At 56.2% G+C, this 22,653-nt stretch overlaps 1 protein-coding gene across 4 annotated transcripts in view; it reads left to right on the forward strand.

Annotated features, from left to right (window-relative positions):
• CFAP97 (cilia and flagella associated protein 97) overlaps nt 1-22,653 on the forward strand; it is an 86,548-nt gene that overhangs the window by 37,035 nt on the left and 26,860 nt on the right. The window contains exons 1-3 of one of the 4 annotated variants that reach the window (XM_075334595.1): nt 3,038-3,120; nt 8,560-9,355; nt 9,544-9,615. In XM_075334595.1, the coding sequence (XP_075190710.1) occupies nt 8,581-9,355; nt 9,544-9,615 (847 nt within the window). In that variant the 5' untranslated portion in view covers nt 3,038-3,120; nt 8,560-8,580. Of the gene's footprint in view, nt 1-3,037; nt 3,121-3,160; nt 3,365-8,559; nt 9,356-9,543; nt 9,616-22,653 lie in introns of those variants that run through there. The other 3 variants (XM_075334606.1, XM_075334599.1, XM_075334612.1) reach the window with 3 other exon arrangements.

Genomic DNA, 22,653 nt, shown 5'->3' on the forward strand with positions numbered 1-22,653 from the left:
TATACTGTGACTCCGGTATCTATGTGCTATACTGTGACTCCGGTATCTATGTGCTATACTGTGGCTCTGGTATCTTTGTGCTATACTGTGGCTCCACTATTTATGTGTTATACAGTGGCTTCGGTATCTATGTGCTATACTGTGACTCCGGTATCTATGTGCTATACTGTGACTCCGGTATCTATGTGCTATACTGTGACTTCGGTATCTATGTGCTATACTGTGACTCCGGTATCTATGTGCTATACTGTGACTCCGGTATCTATGTGCTATACTGTGACTTCGGTATCTATGTGCTATACTTTGACTCCGGTATCTATGTGCTATACTGTGACTTCGGTATCTATGTGCGATGTCTGATTTTTTTTCTTGCACCCATCGAGTTGAATGGGTGACTCTCGTCCGATTTCCAGAGGAAAATTGAACTTGCTGCAATTTTTTTTCCAGTCTGTCAGTGAAAATAATCGCTGATCTGCACTGTCCCATTGAAAAACAGTGGTCTGCTTTTTTTCACAGATCACACTGAAGCCTAACAGAAGGTCATGTGACCGAGCCCTGAGGCCTCATTTACACATCAGTTTCTCACAGATCGTACTCCTGCCTATGGCGGTCTATGGAGTTGTCAGATTTTTCCTTGCACTGAGCAGTCTGTACAAAATCACGGAGATATGTTCGATATTGATCTGAGGATTGGATCAAGATCTGTAATGAAGGCTGTGGGTCAGCGAAAAAATGTGACGGCATCTAGATACCATCCTTGTGCTGTCCAATTTAGGAGAAGGTGGAGACAAAAATGATGAAAATCTGATTAGAATTACTGATGGCACCCAGTCTATTTCACATACCTCAAACAATACTAACATCTGAGGCTGAGCTACCAGAACACACGAGGAGGCTCCCCCCTACGGACACACGAGGAGGCTCCCCCCTACGGACACACGAGGAGGCTCCCCCGAGGACACACGCGGAGGCTCCCCCGAGGACACACGCGGAGGCTCCCCCGAGGACACACGCGGAGGCTCCCCCTGCAGACACACGCGCAGGCTCCCCCCCCTGCGGACACACGCGGAGGCTCCCCCGAGGACACACATGGAGGCTCCCCCCCTGCGGACACACGAGGAGGCTCCCCCCTGCGGACACACGCGGAGGCCCCCCCTGCAGACACACGCGCAGGCTCCCCTCTGAGGACACACAAGGAGGCCCTGAGGGCACACACGGAGTCTCCCCCCTGAGGGCACACGCGGAGTCTCCCCCCTGAGGGCACATGCGGAGGCTCCCCCCTGAGGGCACACGCGGAGGCTCCCCCCTGAGGGCACACGCGGAGGCTCCCCCCTGAGGGCACACGAGGAGGCTCCCCCTGCGGACACACGTGGAGGCCCCCCCCCCCTGCGGACACACGAGGAGGCTCCCCCCTGCGGACACACGAGGAAGCCCCCCCCCTGCGGACACACGAGGAGGCTCTCCCCTGCGGACACACGAGGAGGCTCCCCCCTGCGGACACACGAGGAGGCTCCCCCCTGCGGACACACGAGGAGGCTCCCCCCTGCGGACACACGAGGAGGCTCCCCCCTGCGGACACACGAGGAGGCTCCCCCGAGGACACACGCGCAGGCTCCCCCCTGCAGACACACGCGCAGGCTCCCCCCTGCGGACACACGAGGAGGCTCCCCCGAGGACACACGCGGAGGCTCCCCCGAGGACACACGCGGAGGCTCCCCCGAGGACACACATGGAGGCTCCCGCTGCAGACACACGAGGAGGCTCCCCCCTGCGGACACACGAGGAGGCTCCCCCGAGGACACACGAGGAGGCTCCCCCTGCAGACACGCGCAGGCTCCCCCCTGAGGACACACGAGGAGGCTCCCCCCTGAGGGCACACGCGGAGGTTCCCCCCCTGCAGACACACGAGGAGACTCCCCCCTGCGGACACACGAGGAGGCTCCCCCCCTGCAGACACACGAGGAGGCCCCCCCCTGCAGACACACGAGGAGGCTCCCCCCCTGCAGACACACGAGGAGGCTCCCCCCCTGCAGACACACGAGGAGACTCCCCCCTGCGGACACACGAGGAGGCTCCCCCCTGCGGACACACGAGGAGACTCCCCCCTGCGGACACACGAGGAGACTCCCCCCTGCGGACACACGAGGAGACTCCCCCCTGCGGACACACGAGGAGACTCCCCCCTGCGGACACACGAGGAGGCTCCCCCCTGCGGACACACGAGGAGGCCCCCCCCTGCAGACACACGAGGAGGCTCCCCCCCTGCAGACACACGAGGAGGCTCCCCCCCTGCAGACACACGAGGAGACTCCCCCCTGCGGACACACGAGGAGGCTCCCCCCTGCGGACACACGAGGAGACTCCCCCCTGCGGACACACGAGGAGACTCCCCCCTGCGGACACACGAGGAGACTCCCCCTGCGGACACACGAGGAGGCTCCCCCCTGCGGACACACGAGGAGGTCCCCCCCTGCAGACACACGAGGAGGTCCCCCCCTGCAGACACATGAGGAGACTCCCCCCTGCGGACACACGAGGAGACTCCCCCCTGCGGACACACGAGGAGGTCCCCCCCTGCAGACACACGAGGAGACTCCCCCCTGCGGACACACGAGGAGACTCCCCCTGCGGACACACGAGGAGGCTCCCCCCTGCGGACACACGAGGAGACTCCCCCCTGCGGACACACGAGGAGGCTCCCCCCCCTGCAGACACACGAGGAGGCTCCCCCCTGCAGACACACGAGGAGACCCCCCCCCTGCAGACACAAGAGGAGGCCCCCCCCTGCGGACACACGAGGAGACTCCCCCCTGCAGACACACGAGGAGGCTCCCCCCTGCAGACACACGAGGAGGCCCCCCCCCATGCAGACACACGAGGAGACTCCCCCCTGCGGGCACACGAGGAGGCTCCCCCCTGCGGACACACACATACAAGCACAGTTTCCTTCTTTGCCTTTAACAAACATGGCGCTCGGGCACTTCCTTGGGAGCGGAAGTGACGTCATGATTACAGGGGCGTGTCTTTTGTGGCAGACCGGAGCTATGCTGTGAGAGAGCTGGAGACGACAGCAGAGCGCGCTGCGGAGGAGCCGTGTGTGCAGCGAGCAGGTATCGGCGGGTGAGTGAGCCGTCAGTTCCCGGTTCTCCCGTGTTGTGTGTACTGGTGTCAGTCTGCGCTGCCGTACACTGGACGCGTTATCCTCCGGCTCCTCACTACGGACGGGTCGTGCCCGGAGCGGTACAGCACAGAGCTCCGCCTCCTCTACCCGTCTCCATGGAGACCTGATGCGTCCTCATCTCCTCGGCGCTGAGTGACAGCTGTCAGCGCCCGGCGGACATTCATGTAGTCAGCTCTACAGCAGGTGACACATGGTTATGGCCGCCCCCGATATATCGGGATAGTGGGATGTAGACGCCCCCTCTGCGGCCGATACTTGTCCTGGTGTCAACCAGAATACTGGGAATACTGGACAGCTCGGGTGCAGGCGGTGGTGGTGGACAGCCCCGGTCAGCCCTGTGTGCGGGCGGTGGTGGTGGAGGGGGGGAGCCCCGGTCAGCCCTGTGTGCGGGCGGTGGTGGTGGAGGGGGGGAGCCCTGGTCAGCCCTGTGTGCGGGCGGTGGTGGTGGAGGGGGGGAGCCCCGGTCAGCCCTGTGTGCGGGCGGTGGTGGTGGAGGGGGGGAGCCCCGGTCAGCCCTGTGTGCGGGCGGTGGTGGTGGAGGGGAGCCCCGGTCAGCCCTGTGTGCGGGCGGTGGTGGAGGGGAGCCCCGGTCAGCCCTGTGTGCGGGCGGTGGTGGTGGAGGGGAGCCCCGGTCAGCCCTGTGTGCGGGCGGTGGTGGTGGAGGGGAGCCCCGGTCAGCCCTGTGTGCGGGCGGTGGTGGAGGGGGGGGGGAGCCCCGGTCAGCCCTGTGTGCGGGCGGTGGTGGTGGAGGGGAGCCCCGGTCAGCCCTGTGTGCGGGCGGTGGTGGAGGGGAGCCCCGGTCAGCCCTGTGTGCGGGCGGTGGTGGTGGAGGGGAGCCCCGGTCAGCCCTGTGTGCGGGCGGTGGTGGTGGAGGGGGGGAGCCCCGGTCAGCCCTGTGTGCGGGCGGTGGTGGTGGTGGAGGGGGGGAGCCCCGGTCAGCCCTGTGTGCGGGCGGTGGTGGTGGTGGAGGGGGGGAGCCCCGGTCAGCCCTGTGTGCGGGCGGTGGTGGTGGTGGAGGGGGGGAGCCCCGGTCAGCCCTGTGTGCGGGCGGTGGTGGTGGTGGAGGGGGGGAGCCCCGGTCAGCCCTGTGTGCGGGCGGTGGTGGTGGTGGAGGGGGGGAGCCCCGGTCAGCCCTGTGTGCGGGCGGTGGTGGTGGTGGAGGGGGGGAGCCCCGGTCAGCCCTGTGTGCGGGCGGTGGTGGTGGTGGAGGGGGGGAGCCCCGGTCAGCCCTGTGTGCGGGCGGTGGTGGTGGTGGAGGGGGGGAGCCCCGGTCAGCCCTGTGTGCGGGCGGTGGTGGTGGTGGAGGGGGGGAGCCCCGGTCAGCCCTGTGTGCGGGCGGTGGTGGTGGTGGAGGGGGGGAGCCCCGGTCAGCCCTGTGTGCGGGCGGTGGTGGTGGTGGAGGGGGGGAGCCCCGGTCAGCCCTGTGTGCGGGCGGTGGTGGTGGTGGAGGGGGGGAGCCCCGGTCAGCCCTGTGTGCGGGCGGTGGTGGTGGTGGAGGGGGGGAGCCCCGGTCAGCCCTGTGTGCGGGCGGTGGTGGTGGTGGAGGGGGGGAGCCCCGGTCAGCCCTGTGTGCGGGCGGTGGTGGTGGTGGAGGGGGGGAGCCCCGGTCAGCCCTGTGTGCGGGCGGTGGTGGTGGTGGAGGGGGGGAGCCCCGGTCAGCCCTGTGTGCGGGCGGTGGTGGTGGTGGAGGGGGGGAGCCCCGGTCAGCCCTGTGTGCGGGCGGTGGTGGTGGTGGAGGGGGGGAGCCCCGGTCAGCCCTGTGTGCGGGCGGTGGTGGTGGTGGAGGGGGGGAGCCCCGGTCAGCCCTGTGTGCGGGCGGTGGTGGTGGTGGAGGGGGGGAGCCCCGGTCAGCCCTGTGTGCGGGCGGTGGTGGTGGTGGAGGGGGGGAGCCCCGGTCAGCCCTGTGTGCGGGCGGTGGTGGTGGTGGAGGGGGGGAGCCCCGGTCAGCCCTGTGTGCGGGCGGTGGTGGTGGTGGAGGGGGGGAGCCCCGGTCAGCCCTGTGTGCGGGCGGTGGTGGTGGTGGAGGGGGGGAGCCCCGGTCAGCCCTGTGTGCGGGCGGTGGTGGTGGTGGAGGGGGGGAGCCCCGGTCAGCCCTGTGTGCGGGCGGTGGTGGTGGTGGAGGGGGGGAGCCCCGGTCAGCCCTGTGTGCGGGCGGTGGTGGTGGTGGAGGGGGGGAGCCCCGGTCAGCCCTGTGTGCGGGCGGTGGTGGTGGTGGAGGGGGGGAGCCCCGGTCAGCCCTGTGTGCGGGCGGTGGTGGTGGTGGAGGGGGGGAGCCCCGGTCAGCCCTGTGTGCGGGCGGTGGTGGTGGTGGAGGGGGGGAGCCCCGGTCAGCCCTGTGTGCGGGCGGTGGTGGTGGTGGAGGGGGGGAGCCCCGGTCAGCCCTGTGTGCGGGCGGTGGTGGTGGTGGAGGGGGGGAGCCCCGGTCAGCCCTGTGTGCGGGCGGTGGTGGTGGTGGAGGGGGGGAGCCCCGGTCAGCCCTGTGTGCGGGCGGTGGTGGTGGTGGAGGGGGGGAGCCCCGGTCAGCCCTGTGTGCGGGCGGTGGTGGTGGTGGAGGGGGGGAGCCCCGGTCAGCCCTGTGTGCGGGCGGTGGTGGTGGTGGAGGGGGGGAGCCCCGGTCAGCCCTGTGTGCGGGCGGTGGTGGTGGTGGAGGGGGGGAGCCCCGGTCAGCCCTGTGTGCGGGCGGTGGTGGTGGTGGAGGGGGGGAGCCCCGGTCAGCCCTGTGTGCGGGCGGTGGTGGTGGTGGAGGGGGGGAGCCCCGGTCAGCCCTGTGTGCGGGCGGTGGTGGTGGTGGAGGGGGGGAGCCCCGGTCAGCCCTGTGTGCGGGCGGTGGTGGTGGTGGAGGGGGGGAGCCCCGGTCAGCCCTGTGTGCGGGCGGTGGTGGTGGTGGAGGGGGGGAGCCCCGGTCAGCCCTGTGTGCGGGCGGTGGTGGTGGTGGAGGGGGGGAGCCCCGGTCAGCCCTGTGTGCGGGCGGTGGTGGTGGTGGAGGGGGGGAGCCCCGGTCAGCCCTGTGTGCGGGCGGTGGTGGTGGTGGAGGGGGGGAGCCCCGGTCAGCCCTGTGTGCGGGCGGTGGTGGTGGTGGAGGGGGGGAGCCCCGGTCAGCCCTGTGTGCGGGCGGTGGTGGTGGTGGAGGGGGGGAGCCCCGGTCAGCCCTGTGTGCGGGCGGTGGTGGTGGTGGAGGGGGGGAGCCCCGGTCAGCCCTGTGTGCGGGCGGTGGTGGTGGTGGAGGGGGGGAGCCCCGGTCAGCCCTGTGTGCGGGCGGTGGTGGTGGTGGAGGGGGGGAGCCCCGGTCAGCCCTGTGTGCGGGCGGTGGTGGTGGTGGAGGGGGGGAGCCCCGGTCAGCCCTGTGTGCGGGCGGTGGTGGTGGTGGAGGGGGGGAGCCCCGGTCAGCCCTGTGTGCGGGCGGTGGTGGTGGTGGAGGGGGGGAGCCCCGGTCAGCCCTGTGTGCGGGCGGTGGTGGTGGTGGAGGGGGGGAGCCCCGGTCAGCCCTGTGTGCGGGCGGTGGTGGTGGTGGAGGGGGGGAGCCCCGGTCAGCCCTGTGTGCGGGCGGTGGTGGTGGTGGAGGGGGGGAGCCCCGGTCAGCCCTGTGTGCGGGCGGTGGTGGTGGTGGAGGGGGGGAGCCCCGGTCAGCCCTGTGTGCGGGCGGTGGTGGTGGTGGAGGGGGGGAGCCCCGGTCAGCCCTGTGTGCGGGCGGTGGTGGTGGTGGGGGGGAGCCCCGGTCAGCCCTGTGTGCGGGCGGTGGTGGTGGAGGGGAGGAGCCCCGGTCAGCCCTGTGTGCGGGCGGTGGTGGCGGGGAGCCCTGTGTGAGTGGATGCTAATTTGAGGGGCAAACCCCCCAGCACTCCTTGGCTTCAGTGAAGGAAACGACAATATAAAGTGTCAGCATGTCATGCTCTGGACTACCATTCTTCATAGATGGCCAATAATATTCATCCCCAACCTCCATCATGGCCTTAGATGGGAAATATAATGCAGAACATCTGTGTCTGGGGAGATCGCAGATAACCTACCACTGCCACCAATGTCAGAGACTCCGCTGATAGATTGGTACTATTTTACCCTTACATTATGACAATCTGTTTACTGGAGGATAGTGCTGAGGTGTTGGGTATATTACTGTCGAGATATCAATCCCACCACTGAGCACCATTATCCCCCCTCCCCCGAGGGCCGACCATAACTTCTCTACTTTATAATGTGTAATAAAGTGGTCTTCACATTTTATTATAATCTATCTGATCACTTTACTTTTCCCTCTGGACGTATTGAACTGACATTTTAAGAGGTGATCCCTTAGTTTTCAATTTACAAATTAGAGAAAACAAAAATGATATTTTCACTCCTCGGACCTCCGCCGTTCCTCCGCACCGTTTCCTTTTCTGTTAGGGATTGTGACGTATCCACCGATTGGCTGCCGCTGTGACGGTCTGTCCGAGGGAAGCAGGCAGGTAATCACTAATGCAGCAGTCACCCAATGTTCAGTAGGCAACTGTCTAATTTTAAGACCACCATAGGACCATGTTTCTAAATGAAATTAGTCTTGTGGACACCATGGAGGAAGGTGAGAATGGAGCGTTTAATTAGCTGCAGGTGTATTAAACTGAACTCCTAGAGCCCTATGATGCTGTACATTCATTTTGGTAGAGTCTGAATGGTGCGGGTGATACTTGGCATATAGAATATATTGGCAGGTTCTCTGGAGTATGGGCAGTCTGCTCCTGGAACGCCCATGTTGTGATTTCCAGACCAGCCTCAGGTCTCCTGGCCCAGACTCAGCAGTTGGCCCAGCCACAGAGTTCAGGTCAGAAGATCGGTGTCTGGTTCAGAATCGCGGACTGTGTAAGTTGTGGGAATCCAGCCTAAATCTTGATCTGCTCTGTCCAGGATTAAGGCTATGTACCCACGTTGCGCCCTGTCCCTGCAGAAATTTCTGCAGCGATTTGAACACCACATGTGCGCTTCAAATCTCTGCAGAAACACTGCGTAATGAATGCAGTGAGAAGCCGATTTCATGCACTCTGGATGCAGCCCCCACCATAGACAGAGCGGGGGCTGCATCCAAAGCGCACGGAATAAGTGACATGTTGCTTTATAGAATGCAGCGATTTGGCAGCTTGCAAATAGCTGCGCTCTTAAATGCAACGTGCGAATGGATTATGCGCAATCTTCATAGATTGTGCAGGGGACACAGGACGCATGCAGTTACCCTGCAGTACGATACGCAGCGTAACTGCACGCAAATACGCAATGTGGGCACAGAGCCTTACCGTCTCCCATGGAGCCTGTCTAGCGTACTGTAGTTGTGTCTTCAGAAATCACATTTCTAAAGAAAACCTTCACCAAGTCGGTGCTGTGATTTTGTTAAATTTCTTTTATTTCAGGAAAACAGCCTACACATCATCATGGATCGGTACGGAAATCTCTCTGATGAGGGTGAAGTGGATCACTCCTTTTTTGACTGTGATGGTGACGAAGCGAAGCCACAAGGCGTCAGAGCATTGAGTTCCAGCACATATGAGCAGAAGCAGAATAAACACGATTCTGAGTCCGAGGATAGTGAAAGAGCAGAAGAAACGCAGCAAGGACCAAGCAGAAGAAAGACCGAGGAGCTCTCAAAGGAAACCAAACTAAAGTCCCCAGAGCCGCTGTCGTCCTTTGCTGCTCCACGACCCAGCAGCGCTGTGAAGTCTGGTCGGAGCTCTGCACAGAGTGTGAGAATAGAAGCTACTATTCCAACAGGAATCCCCCAGATAAGGCGAGACTACGACGATAACTACTACCCAGATGAAGATGACAGTAGTGAGGAGGAGAGTCGCAGCTCCAGACCAAAACCTACAAAGCAGACCAATATGGGGAAGAAGAGCGCCGCAAAATACAGCAGAGACTTTCCCTCTTCCATTTCCAGCTCTGATACTGAGTTTTCAGACACTACGTCAGATGATCACACCTCGAAATCTTACCAGTCATCAAAAGACAGACCTCAGTCTTCTGTGCGTTCTCCTGAGTGCAGGCTACACAGACCGAGTGTGAGAGACCTCAGGGACTATGCTGATGAGTCCGAGGACACGGTCACCGACGTCACCCCGCTCTCCACCCCCGACATCAGCCCTATACAGTCATTTGACATAGCAGCTACTAAAGTCCAGCGACAGGAGAACGTCAGACAGGAATCTTACGGTAGCTAGAGTTCTGTACTAACCGGGCGATACTTTTCCTCTCATGTTCGTATTTTAGTCATATGTTATTTATACCTTATCACCTACACCTCCGATAGCAGGACATGTCTCCACTAACTGGAGGGGATGTAATTTTGGGGAGTAACCAACAGCTATTTATTAGAGTCCCTTTTTGTTTTTTTGATTCAGATCCTGAGTTGGATGGCAAATCCACCACGAAGGCTTTACAAGACTCTGTGGACCTGAATAAGCTTCTGAAAGGTAAGGACGTTCCTACAATATCCATCATAATTTTCTGATATCTCCCTGTCTCTCGCTATACCTCACTCTCCCACACTTTTTATCAATGCTTTTCCTAGTCTGGAAAAGTATAGATGTCAATCTGTTTAGAGACCACATGTTTCTGCTCTTGGTAGCCCTATTTGTTGGTGTATGGCTTTCTGTCTGGGTTAGGCCTAAGACACACGGCATGAAAATCGGTGCGAGTGGAATGTGATAAAACATCGCATTCCACTCGGACCAATATTAACCTATGTATCAGCACCCATGAGCGATTATTTTCTCAGCCCTAATCGGACCGAGAAAACAATCGCAGAATACTGCGAGTTTAACCCCTTCAGCCCCGGGGCACTTTCCGTTTTTGCGTTTTTGTTCCCTTTCTTCCGAGACCGTAACTTTTTTATTTTTCCGTCAATCTTGCCATATGAGGGCTTGTTTTTTGCGGGACCAGTTGTACTTTGAAATGAAACCATAAGTTTTACCATATGGTGTACTGGAAAACAGCAAAAAAATTCCAAATGCGGAAAAATTGCAAAAAAAGTGTGATGGCACAATAGTTTTTGGGATGTTTTATTCACCGTGTTCACTATATGATAAAACTGATGTATCTATGTGATGCCTCAGGTCGGTGCGAGTTTGTAGACACCAAACATGTATAGGTTTACTTGTATCTAAGGGGTTAATAAAAATTGACAAGTTTGTCCAATAAAAGTGGTGCACGTTTTGCGCCATTTTCCGAAACACGAGGCGTTCTTATTTCTTGGGATCTATGGCTCAGTGATGGCTTATTTTTTGCGTCTCGAGCTGACGTTTCTAATGGTACCATTTTTGCGCAGATGCTACGTTTTGATCGCCTGTTATTGCATTTTGCGTAAAACTTGCGGCGACCAAAAAACGTAATTTTGACGTTTGGAATTTTTTTGCCACTACGCCGTTTACCAATCTGATTAATTGATTTTATATTTTGATAGATCGGGCATTTAGGAACGCGGCGATACCAAATATGTGTGTATTTATTTATTTTTTAACCCTTTAATATTCAATGGGGGAAAAGGGGGGTGATTTTAACTTCTAGGTTTTTTTTTTTTTTATTTATTAAAACTTTTTTTTTTTTTTTTTTATTTTACTAGTCCCCCTAGGGGGCTATAGCGATCAGCAATCCGATCGCTATTATCTATCTGCTGATCACAGCTATACAGCTGTAAACAGCAGAAATAGTCACTTTCTTTTTCCCTCTGCTCCCGGCCGAGGAAAAACGAAAGTGAAACTTCGTAGCTGCAGGCGTCATCACATGACCCTGTGCTACGATGGCAACCACCGATAGTCACGTGATCACACACGTGACTTCCGGTGGGGGCGGCGGTAAGTAAAAGACATGGCCGCGCGCATTTAGATCTTGCTGCCAGACTTTGGCAACAAGATTTAAGGGGTTAATGGCCGCGGGTGGAAGCGATTCCACCCGCGGCTAGCAGGCACACATGTCAGCTGTTGAAAACAGCTGATATGTGTGCCGACCGCCGCCGCCTGCCTGCGGCAGGGGGCGGGGCTTAACGGAACACGCTCCATGACGGATATATCCGTCCATGGTCGTGAAGGGGTTAATGCGATCCAGGTTTCTCTCACACCCATTCAAATCTATGGGGCGAGAAAAAAATCGCACTGCACTCGCGAGTGCAGGGCGAGAATGGCAATAGCTGGCTACGGAGGAGAGAGGGAGATAAATGCCTCCTGCCCCTCCTCAGTGCCCTCCGCAGCTGTGGTCTGATCGCATGATCGGACCTCGGTCGCAGTGACACTCGCTTGACACTTACACTGGCAGCACAGCGGGAGCTAAGCCGAGTGTCATGCGAGGATCGCACTACTGCCCCGTGTGGCCCCGGCCTGATTTTTACTCCCAGTGGCTTTTACCTCCCAATAACAGCACTTACATTTCACCAGTTCTGGTCCAGCAGATCAGCAATTCTTGTAATCAAGATTGTTACATATTTTACATTAAATATATTTTAGGACCGATTACATTGGGGTCATGACTTGAAAAAAAATGCACAGTCAAAACTTGTTTGTGCGTGGATTAACTTGGCAGGGAAAAATATCAGAATATATTACTCCTTCAGAAGGATTTGGATGGTGACAGTGGCTTTCCAATAGCAAACCGGCATGGCGGTATGGTGGCTCAGTGGTTAGCATTACAGTCTTTCAGCGCTGCGGTCCTGAGTTCAGATCAAACCAAGGACAATATCTGCATAGAGTTTATGTTCTCCCCGTGTTTGAGGGGGTTTCCTCCAGGTTCTCTGGTTTCCTCCCACACTCCAAAGGCATGATGGGGAATTTAGATTGTGCACGCTGATGGGGGCGGTGATAATCACATCTGTAAAGTGCTGTGGAATTAATATCTCTATATAAGTGAGTAAAATGAAATGCCTAACGTAGTCTGTAATACACATATGTGGCCTCAAGAAGCACGTACAGCACCCAGCTCTGCAGCAGCACCAGAGGTAGGATACCAGGGGCACCCATCTGTAGGGTGATGACTGATAAACCGTAGCTTGTCATTATTCAGCCCATCTGTCTTTATACCATATGATTGTCATGTGGCCAGCGGGCCTGCATATGCAGTTTCATGGTGTAAAGCCATCTCATAGTTGGGCAAGTATATCAAGAGGACTGAGTGGTGAATTGTTACTAGCCAATATGTTTGGGTTTTTTTTGTGTCGCTTTCCGGTATTATTTATTTTTTTAAAGGTAGCAATTTATGTACAGTGTTAGGCTATGTGCTCACGTTGCTTTTTTATTTGCTTCTTTTCTGCACATAAAAAAGCAGGTTTTGGCATTTTTTTTTATTGCGTCTGGATTTTTTCATATGCGGCTTTTTTGTGCTTCTTTTTTGTTCTTTAAGTCATGGCGATCACGGGGGTTCAGGCGCTGTACCCCTGCGATCGCCTTCGGGTCTCCGGCTGATGTTACAGCCGAGACCCTGCCCAGAGTGGTGCCCGCATCACTTCCGGTAATTTAACCGCCTGAATACTGCAATCAATGCGGCATTTAGAAGGCAGGGATAGGACTTGCTTAACTTTCCCTGGCTATCTGGTCCCTGGAATGCGATCACAGGGACCCAATTGCTGTCATGGTAACGCTGGGTCGTCTCCATGACGACTAAGGGTTACTGAACTATGGAGAGCCTTACACACCATGTTGTATGCATAGTGTGTGAGGTGGAACTGCTGCCATAATTATCCACTGTAGCGGTAGAGCATTGCAAGGGATGCTATAAACGCGGAAAAAAAACAAACAATTGACATGCTGCTTCTTTTTTCAGCAACAAAATCTGCAAGGGAAAAAGCAGCGTGTGCACAGCATCAGGATTCTCAGACTTTAATTGGATGCTTTTTCCTTGTTTTTATTGATTTAAAAGAAGCAAGGAAAAATGCATGAAAAAACTGCAATGTGTGCACATAGCCTTATGCGGTATTTGTTATATAATACAGCACACTGGTTGTCATGAAAAACAGCTGGTTTGTACCTACTAGGGAGAGCCCTTCTGTGGTGCTGGGTGGCATTAATCTGAAGTGGTAGAGTGATTATCAAAGCTGCATAAGGACATAACTGAGGTCTATGTGTATATCATCAGTAATCACAAAAGATGATCCGCTATAAATGTACAATAAAATATGCATGTACTGTCTGCTATATTTTTTACTTAGCATTTCAATCAGACTAGCACCAAATTCAGTGTCAGGTCTGGACATAATTTGGCTTTACAAATGTTGAATGAGTTTTTGCATATGTAACTAGTAAGCTTTCAATGTCTATTTTAAAGAGGTTATCCACTTTAGACAATGTCTGACATTTTACCAGTGACTGTTAGGGGTACTTCTCACATAGCGAGATGGCTAGTGAGATCGCTGCTGAGTCACAGTTTTTGTAACGCACCAGTGACTGAGCAGCGATCTGGCCCCTGCTGTGAAATCGCTGCTCGTTACACACAGTGCTGGTTCATTTTTTGGACCTTGCTCTCCCGCTGTGAAGCACACATCGCTGTGTTTGACAGCGAGAGACCTACGATCTGAATGTGCAGGGAGATGGCTTCTGATAGCCCGCGGTAAGCTGTAACCAAGGTAAATATCGGGTAACCAAGCGAAGTGCTTTGCTTGGTTACCCAATATTTACCTTGGTTACTAGCGTCCGCCGCTCTCAGGCTGCCAGTGCCGGCTCCCTGCATACGTAGCCGGAGTATACATCGGGTAAATAAGCAAAGCTGTTTGCTTATTAACCTGATGTGTACTCTGGCTAGGAGTGCAGGGAGCCAGCGCTAAGCGGTGTGCGCTGGTAACCAAGGTAAATATCGGGTAACCAAGCGAAGTGCTTTGCTTGGTTACCCAATATTTACCTTGGTTACTAGCGTCCGCCGCTCTCAGGCTGCCAGTGCCGGCTCCCTGCATACGTAGCCGGAGTATACATCGGGTAAATAAGCAAAGCTGTTTGCTTATTAACCTGATGTGTACTCTGGCTAGGAGTGCAGGGAGCCAGCGCTAAGCGGTGTGCGCTGGTAACCAAGGTAAATATCGGGTAACCAAGCGAAGTGCTTTGCTTGCTTACCTGATATTTACCTTAGTTACCAAGCGCAGCATCGCTTCCACACGTCGCTGGGGGATGGTCACTGGTCGCTGGTGAGATCTGCCTGATTGACAGCTCACCAGCGACCATGTAGCGATGCACCAGCGATCCTGACCAGGTCAGATCGCTGGTGGGATCGCTGGAGCGTCGCTAAAGTGTGACGGTACCCTTAAAAGTACACTGATCACAGATTGTGCCCAAGAGACCCCAAGTTTAACTGTGGCTAAATCTGGCACTAATTGTTTTTTTTTTTTTTATTTTTTCAGTCATGGATTTCCATAAGTCTAACCTAGACCATGGCCTTGGGTGTAACAGTCGGTGGGGGGGTTTACACTGTAAAAATAACATTTGAAAATTTACAAATTTTTTTTTTTTTTTTTTTAGTAATATTTTGAAAAGGTGATATAAAGTTCTATGTTTTAAATTTCCATCCATTTATATTAAATAAATTGATTGGCACACTGAAAGGGTGAGGTATGTCTCTGAACAATAAGTAATGCACAGTATTATAAAACGTCTTTATTAATATAAGGGTACAATTAAAAATGTTAAAACAATACAAGGCAGTGCAGGGCCGGGAGTGCATACAGCACATTCACAGCCGCAATCCATGCACCACCATCAGCGAGTCTTCCCATGTGACCATGACATCTCGTGCTCTTATTGGATGGGACTGATATTTAATGACCCTTGTCCTTCACTCTGACACGGTCCCTGAAGAAGCTGGGTGAAACGTGCATCTGGCTGGAGGGGCACTGAGCCGTTACCTGACTACAACAAATTTAATGTAAATTTCATAGATACACTTTGAACTACAGTAACTGTACTTTGTCCCTTATGGATGCACTGATACAGTCACACCCAGGGCCGTATTTACCATTAGGCACCCGTGGTCCGGTGCCTAGGGCGGCAGATTGTGAGGGGCGGCACCTTCTGGCAGCAAAAAAAAAAAAAAAAAAAATTTTTTTTTTTTTTTTTTTTTTTTTTTTTACATTTTTTTTTTGTGGCCGCCGAGCACAGGGAGCTGATTGACCCCGGAACTGCCGGCGCCTGCACTTTCGGGGTCACAGGCGCGCGCCAATCAGCTCCTTCCTCTGTGCTGCGTCCACTGCTGTGTGGACGTCACATGCAGAGCTCACAGCAGGACGCCGCGGAGGACGTGATGGAAGCCGGTGTCAGAAGAGGATACTCACGTGAGCCAAGAAGATGGCGGCGGGCACTGGAGCAGGTAAGTGGATTCATAAGGAGCGTGGGAGTGTCTCTAATGAAGACCGGAGATCTGCGCATGCGGGGGGGGGGAGGCGGCAAAGGCAGATACTGGAGGGAGGCAGAGGCTGAGACTGGGGGGAGGCTGGAGGGAGGCAGAGGCTGAGACTGGGGGGGAGGCTGGAGGGAGGCAGAGGCTGAGACTGGGGGGGAGGCTGGAGGGAGGCAGAGGCTGAGACTGGGGGGAGGCTGGAGGGAGGCAGAGGCTGAGACTGGAGGGAGGCAGTGGCTGAGACTGGGGGGAGGCTGGAGGGAGGCAGAGGCTGAGACTGGAGAGAGGCAGAGGCTGAGACTGGGGGGAGGCTGGAGGGAGGCAGAGGCTGAGACTGGAGGGAGGCAGAGGCTGAGACTGTGGGGAGGCTGGAGGGAGGCAGAGGCTAAGACTGGGGGAGGCTGGATGGAGGCAGAGGCAGAGACTGGGGGGAGGCTGGAGGGAGGCAGAGACTGGGGGGAGGCTGGAGGGAGGCAGAGGCTGAAACTGGGGGGAGGCTGGAGAGAGGCAGAGGCTGAGACTGGGGGGAGGCTGGAGGGAGGCAGAGACTGGGGGGAGGCTGGAGGGAGGCAGAGGCTGAAACTGGGGGGAGGCTGGAGAGAGGCAGAGGCTGAGACTGGGGGGAGGCTGGAGGGAGGCAGAGGCTGAGACTGGGGGGAGGCTGGAGGGAGGCAGAGGCTGAGACTGGGGGGAGACTGGAGGGAGGCAGAGGCTGAGACTGTGGGGAGGCTGGAGGGAGGCAGAGGCAGAGACTGGGGGGAGGCTGGAGGGAGGCAGAGACTGGGGGGAGGCTGGAGGGAGGCAGAGACTGGCGGGAGGCTGGAGGGAGGCAGAGGCAGAGACTGGGGGGAGGCTGGAGGGAGGCAGAGGCAGAGACTGGGGGGGAGACTGGAGGGAGGCAGAGGCTGAGACTGGAGGGAGGCAGAGGCTGAGACTGGAGGGAGGCAGAGGCTGAGACTGGGGGGAGGCTGGAGGGAGGCAGAGGCTGAGACTGGGGGGGAGGCTGGAGGGAGGCAGAGGCTGAGACTGGGGGGAGGCTGGAGGGAGGCAGAGGCTGAGACTGGGGGGAGGCTGGAGGGAGGCAGAGGCTGAGACTGGGGGGAGGCTGGAGGGAGGCAGAGGCTGAGACTGGGGGGAGGCTGGAGGGAGGCAGAGGCTGAGACTGGAGGGAGGCAGTGGCTGAGACTGGGGGGAGGCTGGAGGGAGGCAGAGGCTGAGACTGGAGAGAGGCAGAGGCTGAGACTGGGGGGAGGCTGGAGGGAGGCAGAGGCTGAGACTGGAGGGAGGCAGAGGCTGAGACTGTGGGGAGGCTGGAGGGAGGCAGAGGCTAAGACTGGGGGAGGCTGGATGGAGGCAGAGGCAGAGACTGGGGGGAGGCTGGAGGGAGGCAGAGACTGGGGGGAGGCTGGAGGGAGGCAGAGGCTGAAACTGGGGGGAGGCTGGAGAGAGGCAGAGGCTGAGACTGGGGGGAGGCTGGAGGGAGGCAGAGGCAGAGACTGGGGGGAGGCTGGAGGGAGGCAGAGGCTGAGACTGGGGGGAGACTGGAGGGAGGCAGAGGCTGAGACTGTGGGGAGGCTGGAGGGAGGCAGAGGCAGAGACTGGGGGGAGGCTGGAGGGAGGCAGAGACTGGCGGGAGGCTGGAGGGAGGCAGAGGCTGAGACTGGGGGGAGGCTGGAGGGAGGCAGAGGCAGAGACTGGGGGGGAGGCTGGAGGGAGGCAGAGGCAGAGACTGGAGGGAGGCAGAGGCAGAGACTGGAGGGAGGCAGAGGCTGAGACTGGGGGGAGACTGGAGGGAGGCAGAGGCTGAGACTGTGGGGAGGCTGGAGGGAGGCAGAGGCTGAGACTGGGGGAGGCTGGAGGGAGGCAGAGGCAGAGACTGGGGGGAGGCTGGAGGGAGGCAGAGGCTGAGACTGGGGGGAGGCTGGAGGGAGGCAGAGGCTGAGACTGGGGGGAGGCTGGAGAGAGGCAGAGGCTGAGACTGGGGGGAGGCTGGAGGGAGGCAGAGGCAGAGACTGGGGGGAGGCTGGAGGGAGGCAGAGGCTGAGACTGGGGGGAGACTGGAGGGAGGCAGAGGCTGAGACTGTGGGGAGGCTGGAGGGAGGCAGAGGCTGAGACTGGGGGAGGCTGGAGGGAGGCAGAGGCAGAGACTGGGGGGAGGCTGGAGGGAGGCAGAGGCTGAGACTGGGGGGAGGCTGGAGAGAGGCAGAGGCTGAGACTGGGGGGAGGCTGGAGGGAGGCAGAGGCAGAGACTGGGGGGAGGCTGGAGGGAGGCAGAGGCTGAGACTGGGGGGAGGCTGGAGGGAGGCAAAGGCAGAGACTGGGGGGAGGCTGGAGGGAGGCAGAGGCTGAGACTGGAGGGAGACAGAGGCTGAGACTGGAGGGAGACAGAGGCTGAGACTGGAGGGAGACAGAGGCTGAGACTGGAGGGAGGCAGAGGCTGAGACTGGGGAGAGACTGGAGGGAGGCAGAGGCAGAGACTGGGGGGAGGCTGGAGGGAGGCAGAGGCTGAGACTGGGGGGAGGTTGGAGGGAGGCAGAGGCTGAGACTGGAGGGAGGCAGAGGCTTAGACTGTGGGGAGGCTGGAGGGAGGCAGAGGCTGAGACTGGGGGAGGCTGGAGGGAGGCTGAGACTGGAGGGAGGCTGAGGCTGAGACTGGGGGGAGGCTGGAGGGAGGCAGAGGCAGAGACTGGGGTGAGGCTGGAGGGAGGCAGAGGCAGATACTGGGGGGAGGCTGGAGGGAGGCTGAGACTGGAGGGAGGCTGAGGCTGAGACTGGAGGGAGGCTGAGGCTGAGACTGGAGGGAGGCTGAGGCTGAGACTGGAGGGAGGCTGAGGCTGAGACTTGAGGGAGGCTGAGGCTGAGACTGGAGGGAGGCTGGAGGGAGGCTGAGGCGGAGACTGGGGTAGGCTGAGGCTGGGGGGAGGCAAAGGCTGAGACTGGGGAAGAGAGGCTGATGCTGAGGGAAGATAGAGGCTGATGATGGGGGAGAGAGGCTGATGTTGGGGGAGTGGGAGAGAGGGGCTAATGCTAGAGACAGAGGACAAGGGATGAGGGATAGTGCAATGACAAAATCGATTGGGTGGGGGGAGTGTAAGGACTCAGAATAAGAGGGGGCAGCATTGGGAGCTCATTGTGAAGAAGGGGCAGCATGTGTGGGATCAGTATGGAGTGGAGCAATGTAGGGGAGTCAATATCAAGAGTGAGGTAGTGTGTGTGGGGGGGGGGGTCTCAGCATAAGCGTTAGTGTGGTGGTCTTAGCATGAGTGGGGCAACATGAAGGTCTCATTATGGAAAAGAGGAAGGCAGCATTAGGAGCTCATGGAGAGGGACAGCATGCATGGGACATTGTGAGAAGGGGGCAGCATGCATGGGACACTGAAGAGGGGGCAGCATGCATGAGACATTGTGAGGAGGGGGCAGCATGCATGGGACATTGTGAGAAGGGGGCAGCATGCATGGGACACTGAGGAGGGGGCAACATGCATGAGACATTGTGAGGAGGGAGCAGCATGCATGGGACATTGTGAGGAAGGAGCAGCATGCATGGGACATTGTGAGGAGGGAGCATCAAGCATGAGACATTGTGAGGAGGGAGCAGCATGCATGAGACATTGTGCGGAGGGAGCAGCATGCATGGGACATTGTGAGGAGGGAGCAGCATGCATGGGACATTGTGAGGCGGGAGCAGCATACATGAGACATTGTGAGGAGGGGGCAGCATGCATGAGACATTGTGAGGAGGGAGCAGCATTCATGGGACATTGTGAGGAGGGAGCAGCAAGCATGGGACATTGTGAGGAGGGGCAGCATGCATGGGACATTGTGAGGAGGGAGCAGCATGCATGGGACATTGTGAAGAGGGGGCAGCATGCATGGGACATTGTGAGGAGAGAGAAGCATGCATGGGACATTGTGAGGAGGGGGCAGAATGCATGGGACATTGTGAGGAGGGGGCAGCATGCATGGGACATTGTGAGGAGGGGGCAGCATGCATGGGACATTGTGAGGAGGGGGCAGCATGCAAGGGACATTGTGAGGAGGGAGCAGCATGCATGGGACATTGTGAGGAGGGGGCAGCATGCATGGGACATTGTGAGGAGGGGGCAGCATTCATGGGACATTGTGAGGAGGGGGCAGCATTCATGGGACATTGTGAGGAGGGGGCAGCATGCATGGGACATTGTGAGGAGGGGGCAGCAAGCATGGGACATTGTGAGGAGGGAGCAGCATGCATGGGACATTGTGACGAGGGAGCAGCATGCATGGGACATTGTGAGGAGGGGGCAGCATGCATGGGACATTGTGAGGAGGGGGCAGCATGCATGGGACATTGTGAGGAGGGGGCAGTATGCATGGGACATTGTCCTCACATCATGCTGCTCCCTCTTCACAATGTACAGATCATATTTCATAATCGAGGAAGGTGTGGTGCATATACAGTAGTTTATAAGGGAGGGCAGTGTGGTGTTTATTAGGGGCAGTGTCACAGTCACAGTATATAAGTGGGGACGGTGTGGTGGGAATATTTTATACTCATGCTATGTTTTGATGTGCCTGTGGTGATTCCCATTGGGGGGGGGGTTCGTTTCTTATTGATACTTTTTAAAGTGTGCTACAGAGTAGATCTGCCTTAAACAGATGTCGTGTGCGAAAACTCAGTTTTACGTTGTCACTAAGGGGCGCGACCACTTAAAGTGCCTAGGGCAGCATGAAGGCAAAATACAGCCCTGGTCACACCTAATCACCTATTGCACTTTATATGACTGTGGCACGGCCACTTACATTGAAGGAACTATGATTGAAGCTTTTCAAATTCAGTACTGATTTTTTTTTTTATTTTTTTTTATTTTTTTTTTACCCATAGGGACTTATATTCACTTGTGCTCCTATTGTATCTATTACTGTCTCTAACCCAACTACCTAGTGGACTCCGATGTGTCCCTCAGTTTAGAGGCCCTGCACTGCTTTGTATTATTTTAACATTTTTAATTGTATCCTTAACTAAATAAAACATTTGTTTCTATTATACTGTCCAGTACTTTTTGTTCAGGGCAATACATCACCCTTTCAGTGTGCTAATCTATAATCCTTGTAGTCAGTAAATTTTGAACGTTTTTTTTGTTGATATTAAATTAAGCGGTACATTTACATTGCCCATCTACAGCTTGCCCTGTCTTGTTCAGCCTCAGCGCAGTGCTTCAGTTTATAGTTTCTTGTATCGCTGTCCCATCTTAATACATCCTGGGTGATGGGTGCTGTGAGAGATGTGAGTGCAGCGCCAGCTCTCTGCTTCAATTTCTGCCATCGCCGTCGTAGCTTCTAAGTGTAACAGAAGACATCATAAGGGGACAGAGTTAGTAGCAGTGAGTAACACCAGCGCCAGGGGGAGGAGGTGCAGAAATACGTGCTTTTGTCCTAGGGCGTAGAAATATGTAAATGCGGTGCTACGTTTTCCAGTAGCTGCAGCACAGGGGGCTTTAATCAGGTTTCCATGAGAATATTTTTTTCAGGAAATAAGTTATGAAAGTGTACCTGTCATGTGCAATATGCACCCAGAACCACGAGCAGATCTGGATGTATATTGCTAATCCCTGCCTAACTGTTACGGTCTTTAGTAGCATAGATAAAGAGATCTTTGTAAAGATCTTTTATCATAAGCTAATGAGGCCAGGGACTACTCGCAAGGGTGTTAGTTCCCTTGTCTAGTCAAAAACCAGCGGTGGCAGCAGAAGTGAGTGCGACCATGCCTTTGACGCTGTGCATTCATTAGCATGTTAGCACTCCCACAAAGGCGTTCTTACATGCGAAGGGGAACTAATGCCCTTGTGACTAGTCCCCACGCTAATTAGCATGTGATAAAAGATCTTTACAAATACTTTTTCTAAATATTTCTTTATGTATGCTATCAGATACATGGATAGTCAGGCAGGGATTAGCAATATGCACCCTTTTTTGGGTGCATATTGCACCTGACAGGTTCCCTTTTATCAGAGCTCTGCCAATGTAGATGACACAAGCTGCTGTGCTCGGTGATTGGTTGCAGCGGTGATGTGCTACTTTCTTATTCTGCCGCATTGCCCTTGATAAATGTAAATAGCTTTTTAGTAGTATGCACATAGCACACAGAGTTGCATAAAGTGACTGTGTACATAGTAAATAGTAGTAGCTTAAATGAGAGAAACCTGTAATTATTGTATATATGCACCATGATTCATTGAGACCGATCCCAGTGTATGCTTTTGACTGTGAGAACAATTATAACATCTGTCGCTCTGTATAAACAGTACGGTCATCGCAGGGGCGGGCTACCACTGGTGCAGCCGCTCAGGGGCACAGGAGGTAAGGGGTCAATGTCCACATCCAAAAATATGTAATTGTGCATTTTCTGCAGCCATTGGACTGCAGAGGGCCCATGTACTGTTTTTACACAGGGCCCTGTTCTGTGTTCTCTCCTGGGTCATTGGATCATTAAACTTAAACACGCTAGGAACAGATTAGTGATGTAATCTACTTTCTGCAGCTAATTCAGTCCAGGTTAAAGGTGAACATCTTCCTACATGACTGAGAATGACCTCAGAGCCGGAGTACACTTTATTAGGAGTTTTCCTGTTACGTTGATATTGATGTGATATATTACACACCAGAGAGCTCGAGCCCCTTCACTCAGCTGATAGGTGAGGGTCCTGGGATTCGGACCCCATTCGTCTCATATTGATGGCATTTCCTAACAAGTTTATATCTTTCTATCTTTCTTAAAGGGAATCCGTCACCCTTTTGCATTTTTGTTTTAGTTATTAATATGGGCATACAGGTGGCATAAAGGTGAAATTAGCCATACCTGTATGCCTCCTGGATGAGGGGTCGTTTGGCAAAAATCTTCTGTTATATCTTCTGGGCTTTGTGGCGTGTGCTGCCTGGAAGATAAGCCTGCTTCCGGTCTTCATTATACAGGATTCTTTCCTTCTCTTTCCTGGTATTCTCCTGACCTCAGGTGCCCAGCCAGAAATCACAGCATACTTGTGATATCGGGGACCGGAAGTTAGTAGGCATGACTGGCTTAGTTGGTGGGAGTGAAGCCCATCTTGGTGGGTGTGGCCCGGTGCTCTACCTGATTAGTGAGTGATCCCTTTGGCTCGTCGTTTTCAGTT

The sequence above is a fragment of the Anomaloglossus baeobatrachus genome, chromosome 1, assembly GCF_048569485.1.
Source record: "Anomaloglossus baeobatrachus isolate aAnoBae1 chromosome 1, aAnoBae1.hap1, whole genome shotgun sequence".
NCBI classification, from domain to species: Eukaryota; Metazoa; Chordata; class Amphibia; order Anura; family Aromobatidae; genus Anomaloglossus; species Anomaloglossus baeobatrachus.